The following is a 7,877-nucleotide window of genomic DNA, read 5'->3' on the forward strand; positions in this document are numbered from 1 at the left end:
CATCCATAAAAAAAAAAAATAAAAAAAAAAGTGTCTCACACTGCTCCGGAGGGTGAACAAAGGCCTCCTATAGCGAATCGATGCATTTTTGTAAGAAAAATATCCATATTCAAAACGTAATAATCACTTTAATGTAGCTTGCGGCAGCAGTTGTACACAGAAGCAGCTCCGGGAGCATGACGTATGAGGTCAGCGCTGCGCATGCGCCGGTGAGTCTCGTGAAAACCAACGTTTGTTCGTCTGAAAGAAGAAAGTCATATACACCTAGGATGCATTGAGGGTGAGTAATTTATGGGCTAATTTTCATTTTTGGGTGAACTAACCCTTTAAATGTGCAGCGGGTGGAATAGAATATTAGCAAATGCTGCATAGTATTCAGTACACTACCTACTACCAGTATAGTGTACTACAACAAACTAAACGGGAAAACTGTGAATAAGAAATCATTACGCGAGGATGAAGGATATTATACAGCCATTATGCAGAGGTTTTTAGAGACAGACATCCTCATTCAACCAAAGCCATTGATCTTCATTCAGCTGCTTTATTTACACTCTTAATCGCGGTTCTGTTCATGCACAAAGATAAAAATGAGCTGCTGTCGTCAAAAAGGGAGGAAGAATGAGGCAGGAGGCATTTCTCAGCCTCAGCCAAAAACACACCCAACCTGCTGGAGCTCCACAGACGGCCTCCAACCATAAAACACCAGAGAGTCATGGAAAACTAAACGACTCCAGAGTTTGAGTTGTCAAGAATAGAACATTTTTGAGTCTCTCTCTCATAATTAGTGCTGTTTTCCTCAAAAAAATTGTTCCAATCAAGGCCACAGCCTTTCTGACACACACCAGTGATTCGCTACCGAATTAATCCAAGTTTTTGAACAAATCGAATGAGTCAATGATTCAATGACTCATACATAAAGACAGATACTTGCTTCGTTTCTGAATGAATCAGCTGTTTGAACATATCGGTTGAATGAATAATTCAATGACTCACTTATTAAGACTTATTATTTTTGCCGCCACCTACTGACGCTTTTAGTTTCATATTAAGATTATCATTTTTTAATTTATTTAAATTTTTTTTTTTTTATATTTCAGTACTTAATTTAATTAATACATTAATACCCATTTATTATAATGTCTCTTTAATGCTTTTCTCATTTAACACAATAATGACTTGATCTTCTGGGGTAATTTCTCAGCCAAAACTGATGTGCAATTAATTCGCTTAATTAATCAGCACATCATGTAATGACAGCCCTAGTTAATGTATATTTCTAATCATTTAGTTACTTTGTGAATAATCCAGCCGTCAGTGATTATGCTGAGTTTATCAGGCTTGATTATCCCGTGGCAGCGGCGGCTCTATAGCTGCTGGAATCTCGTGTTGTTTAAGATCAGATTTTTCACTCTTTCATCTCTGGGTTTGGCTCATTTCCCAGCTGCACGCACGACTATCTGTCCCGTTGAGTTTATGGAAACTGACGACGCTATATGGGCTATAAAAACAAGATGAGTAAATAATTCAGATGGAAAGAGGGGACAAATTCACACTCATGTCTGAACAGATTCTATATGACACCAGCTATACAACAAACAATGATAAATGAGTCCAGTTTACAGCTGCGACTAACATCCATCCAAAGACTCACATTCAGACCCATAACAGACAGAACAAGACCAGGACTGTATCCTCAAAAACACAGACTGGCTCGACTAAACTCACTATGAATATTCCACTCAAAATGCCACGTTTGCAGTGAAGTTAGATGAAGAAAAAAATAGTGTGGACTACCGGAAAATACCGAAAAGTGGCAAAATACCGGAAGTGGCGCATTTCACAGACGAGAATGTATAAAACACATTATTAGTCTCGAATGTACCAAAGCAACTGCAACTTGTTCAAAAGAATGAAAAACTGCTTTTATAATGTGCACAATTGACTAGATGATGTGGAGGTTGAACAAGTAGTTTTGAGAATTTCATTTATACGCAGAGCGTCACACCACGTGAAAGTGAAACCTGAGCGGTGAACTCATTTTCGGCAGCCGGAATTTCGGTGCATGTCTAATTATTGGCGACATCAGAAATGGATATTATATAATAGATGCTTTTTTGAACATTTTAGCAATTTAAAAATATCAAAAAATAATTTTTTACACGGCACCCCTGCTCTCGACAGACGGCACCCCTGTTGGGAAACACTGGTTTAGATTAATCGATAAATTAGTCGATAGATTAATCGAAATAAAAATAGTCGTTAGTGGCAGCCCTAGTGTGGACTTTGCTACACATTCAGTGACACGCTGTGTAGTGAGTCACAAAATCAATTAAATCTGATCATTAAATGTCACAGGCAGGGCAGATATAATCAAATGTTCAAATATTTACGTTATTTTCATTTTGCTGGTGATATAAAATGAAACAACATGGGTTTTAATTGCAACTGGAAAAATGTTAATTAGCTCATTAAGTTTCCCAAAGAGCAAGTCATTAGACGAGTTTCACAATCTTTCTTCATCTTGACAAATAATAATAATAAAACATCACTCTTTTAAGTCCTTTTAGAGGAAATGCACAAATCGAAATATTACTACTACTACTACTACTACTAATAATCACTTTTAGAGAAAATGCACAAATTTTTAATAATAATAATAAAATCTCTTTTATAGGAAATGCACAAATCTAAAGACTAATTCTACTAATAATAAAAATGCACAAATAATAATTGTAATAATAATTTAATAATAATAAATAGCACTCTTTTAGGTCTAGAATCACGTATGGATACCTCTGGGCGATTCATGATCAGGTACATCAACCTGATCTGAACGCCAGAAAACTACTAATTGGCCAAAATGCTTCGTTTGACTTTTCGGAGATCATCTGCTCTTCCCTGTGGATTACCTCTGACCTACTTCCTATACGATCTGAATTTCTGCGCATTGAATTTTAGAATATTGAATTTGATGTTCCGAATTTTCTCTTCACCTTGAAAACTTGAAGTTGTATTTTTAAAAACTGGATATTTGCAGTCGAAAAATTCGCTGTTTGAAAATACACGTCTATAAAACTCTGCTATAGAAAAATTCAGTTGCGTTAAATTTCAAATGTTCAATATTCCAGTAAAAAAAATTCAGAACTATGTTAAATGCCACATAATATTCAGTCTTGATAAATGACACTTGTCAATAATTCAAATTTATACAATGCAAATTCAAATAGTTTTGTCATATTATAAGCTCCATACTTTTTGAGGAAATACACAAATCTAACTATTATTATTATTATTATTATTAATCATCTTTATTTTATGTCCTTTGAGGAAATTCACAAATATAATTTAATAATAATAATAATAATAATATTTTTTATTTCCTTTAGAAATATAATAATGACTTTTTAAAGTCCTTTCAGTGGAAATGCACAAATACACATTTTGAATATCATCAAAAAGCTGTGAAATATAGCGGTATACTATCTTTATTGCGCAGACATACATCACCTAGTATCAGATATGAGTTGCCTAGTGTGTGTGTGTGTGTGTGTGTGTGTGTGTGTGTGTAAGTCAGCACGAGACCGGTTAATTACCTGAACTAACAAACACGGTAAACACATTAAAGCTGCTAGACACTCCATAAAACAAACTCAGCATTTTCACTGCAGGCTGAGATGAACTACATCCAAACACAATGCCTTTCTGTCTTTACAGGGCGACTCAAACACACTTTCCGCTGCATAAGCATTGCACTCAACACAAACACTCACCGTTGTACGTCACTCGAGGTTTTGTCAAGCACATGACCAGATGAAGGTCCATCTCATCTGAAGAGATAAACTTGGAGCAGACGGGGCACTTGAAACCTGTGGTGACAAAATCAAGCCAAACGACATGAGTTCAGTCCTCTCTCTAGCACGGCCACAACTTGAGCTCTTAATTACAGATTACAATAAAGAGTTTGTGGCACTCATTTCAACACCATAGCAAAAAATATTTAAACTATTTTATTTAACTATTTGAAAATAAAAACAATAAATTAAATGAGTTCATTATTAATGTAAATAATATTAAGGAAATAATGCAATAATACATTAGCATGTCTCCTTCAAATATTTTTTCAATTTAGTAAACATTGTTAAAAAAAAAAAAAAAGTCACATGTGAGTGGATTCTAAAAATAATCTAAAAAATAATAATTTTCCGGGAGAACAACAAGAGAAAAAATTCTCTAATTTTCCATGCGTGTTTTTTTTTTAATATTTTGAATTAGATTTTATTTTTATATTTTCAGTTTTCAATTTAATTTTAGTGTTTTAGTAATTTTAATGTTTTTTTTTAATCATTTTTATTTTATTTATTTTTTTGCGGCTCTACAGTTATTAAATTTTTTTAAGTTATTTTAGTACGTCAACTTTAAATGAAAATGATAAAAGTTGCCTTGGCAACTAGCTGAAATAATATAAGTATACGTTTTACATTTTATTTCAGTTAATGTTTATTTTATTTCACATAATACTTTTTTGGGGATTTGAGTAACAATAATAACCCTGGTTCACTGTTTTACCTCAAGATGGCGGCGCGTTCACACGCTGCGGCTTCTCTCTCTCCCGACAGAAAGGTGTTTTCGTGTTTTTTGTCTTGTGAATCGCAGTGTTTTTGTACGTATTCGTCGCGTCTATCTGTGACAATAAAGCAGACTTGACTTGACTTGACTTGACTTATCTTCTCTGTTAATAGTTTTTGTTTTTCTTTATTATCATTTATATTAAGGTGACTTCAAATGTCCTGCTGCTTTCATATTTTGAGGAGAAAATAAAACTGTCAATGTTACACGGATATGTTTGTGCGCATAATATAAAACAGCCTACATCCACACATTTCGAATAGTTCGATTAGTCACAGCCTTCAGTTTGCACACTGTTATTATTCTTATTTTATTATTAGCATTATTATTAATAATAATTTAATTCAATATAAAATTTTAAAAAATGGAACCGCACAATTAATTGAAATAAAACTGAAATCTTTAATGAGATATAATAATAATCATATGTATTTATTATCACTAAATTATTATTATTCTCATCTCTAATTGTTAAAAAAAATCTGTTTTATTTTGCCCTGTTTTTATTTTACATTTTAACTGAATTAATTATCCATTTCTCATCCATTGTTAATAATAAAAATAATAATAACAACAACAATTATGTATTATTATTGCTATATTACAATAATAATAATTATTATTACTACTACTACTATATTATTATTATTAATTTAACATCCAATGTTGTTATTATTATTATTATTATTATTAATAATAATAATAATAATAATCTTATATACTGCATGCACACACATCCAAGTTATAATTAGGCATAAAACGCACTCGAAGGCCTCGTTCTTTCCAGGAAACTGGTCTGGAAAAACTGGCTACGCAATCTTCAACGTGTGAGTGTGTTTCTCTGGGACGGACACAGCGGGAGCGCGATAAAGCGCTTAAAAAAGACAACCAGTGTGTGTGTGTGTTTAATCCTTCAGTAGATGCACTCACACACACACACATGCAAACTCATTTCTGAATTGCATGTGAAACCCTGAAGAAACAGACGATCAGCTGAGCAACCTGAAGAGCAGCTCTAGACACAAACAGGCAAAACACAGCTGAACTCGGACAGTATGAGCCGTTCTGTGTGTCTGGATGAACACACTCAATGACATGATTCACTGGCAGCTGCGGCGGGACGAGTCTGACCACACCTCGTGACAAAATTTCGCAGTCGGCTGAATGCAACATGCACACGGCTGTTCTGCATAAACGTGCTATTGAGGAACAGGACAGCTTTCACAGTCAAAACAAACATAAAAACTGCTAATTGAGGACCTTACAGAATCTAAAACATCATAACTGCAATTTTTGCAAAGCTGCTTTGAAGCAATATCCATTGTGAAAAGTGCTATAAATAAAACTGACCAATGCAAAATAATACAGAATATCTGTTGTTCTATAAGGACTTCATCTGGTGTCTTAAACGAGCAGAGATTCTCAAACGTTTTTTCCTAAATGTAAAATATTTACTTGAAGTGCCCCCTGAGATTTGAAGCTAATATTTTAATAATTTAACAACAACAATCAATTATTATTATTATTATTATTAATAGTTTCAATGTAAAAGGAGTTCGATGTAAAAATGGGGCTGCACAATTAACTAAAATAAAACTGAAATATTTGTAATAATGATATATTATTAGTATAATTATTATTACTATTATTAAAGATATTACATTTTTTAAAAATGTTTTATTTTGATTTATTTGTACAGCCCCTTTTATTTTACATTCAATTATACCTTTTTCCATACATAATAATAATAATAATGTATTTTTATTATTAATAAAACTGTATTATTATATTATTACTTATTTCAATTAATTACACAGCCTCATTTTTTATTTTACATTTAATTAATCTATTTTCCATCCATTAATAATAATAATAATAATAAATACATACAAATACATTATTATTATATCTTTTTTTCACTATTATTATTTTTTTATATAAAAAAGTATATATATATATATATATATACATTATTTTTATTTTTTTATTGTGAATAATTGTGCAGCTCCATTTTTTTAAATTTTATTTTACATTCAATTTAATTAATTATAACTTTTTCCACCAACTCATGAACCCCAGTTTGGGAAGCCCTGCATCAGCAGGTGATGTACAGCATGCAAAAACAGGTACACAAAGCTTTAAATGCACGCTTTAAATACGGACAAAAGCGCAGCAGAAACTCGACACCTGCCCGCCTCTCTCTCATTACAGCCGATCCGGTGTTTAATGACTCCAGAAACTGTACGGCGGTCACTAAACACTGAGCATTATTTACTGAAAACTATTACCGCTGGAGGAGCCCCGAGAGACTCTTGAGGAACAGAGCATTGACCCCTGCTGGCAAATCGCCCATCAAACCCACTGCCTCCATCTCACGACAACAATAACCATAAAAAACTCCAACAGAGAGGATATAAAGCTGCAGGCTGCAGGGAAAATCAAACTTCTCCTGTTCATCTTGTTTGCACATCTGTTTGCATGCAAGAACACTTTGCGCTGCAACAATTTCTGTGCATATTGTGTAATATTGTTTTGGCATGCTACGTCTCTTTCTTTGCTGATTGAATTATGGGGCAAATAAATTCAGACAGCATTTACCAAAAACAAACAAAAAGGCACAGATCAGCATTTGTTCATCAGGATATCCTGAATTTGAACTTTGATTTGATTTGTAATGTAATTAGAATTTTAAAAAGTAGAATTAAAAATGGAATGAAATTCAAATAATTTGTGTATATAGTTTAAATTAAATATTCAATTTTTCCCAACATATGGAGTACTTCCAGACAAATTAGATGATATTAATAACCAATGTTTGAACCCATTTAGCCATCTATTCAAGGTTATTATAGTTAACTAAAACTCATAAAAACCTTATTACTTGAAAAAACAAAAAACATTCACTGAAATAAAATTACATAAAAATCTTTAAATTTTAAAATTGTAATATAATATAATTACCATACTGAAATAACTAAAAACAAAATAAACAAAAAAACTACACAGGCACACAAATGACAAAAACTTTAACTAAAATTAAAATGAAAACAGAAAATATATATAAAAAAAAAAGATTCAAAATATTAATAAACCTACAATAGTATCTCAATGATACTAAAATAACACTGAACCTATAGGCCTCTTCATACATTAATACATAATTAATATAATCTATATTAGAGCCCGACCGATATGGGTTTTTTGGGGCCGATACCGATATTAGGGGGTTAAAAAAAAAAGGCCGATAC

At 32.4% G+C, this 7,877-nt stretch overlaps 1 protein-coding gene across 4 annotated transcripts in view; it reads right to left on the bottom strand.

Moving 5' to 3' along the window:
- The window catches only part of LOC107659094 (E3 ubiquitin-protein ligase ZNRF2-like), a 72,921-nt gene that overhangs the window by 40,745 nt on the left and 24,299 nt on the right, over positions 1 to 7,877 (bottom strand). For 3 of the 4 annotated variants that reach the window (XM_016447923.1, XM_016447921.1, XM_016447920.1), the window contains exon 2: positions 3,774 to 3,869. The exons of the other annotated variant lie outside the window; for it this stretch is intronic. In XM_016447923.1, the coding sequence (XP_016303409.1) occupies positions 3,774 to 3,869 (96 nt within the window). The remainder of the gene's footprint in view (positions 1 to 3,773; positions 3,870 to 7,877) is intronic. 4 annotated transcript variants of the gene reach the window in all.

This window comes from Sinocyclocheilus anshuiensis, unplaced genomic scaffold, assembly GCF_001515605.1.
Source record: "Sinocyclocheilus anshuiensis isolate Anshui unplaced genomic scaffold, SAMN03320099.WGS_v1.1 scaffold411, whole genome shotgun sequence".
NCBI lineage: Eukaryota > Metazoa > Chordata > Actinopteri > Cypriniformes > Cyprinidae > Sinocyclocheilus > Sinocyclocheilus anshuiensis.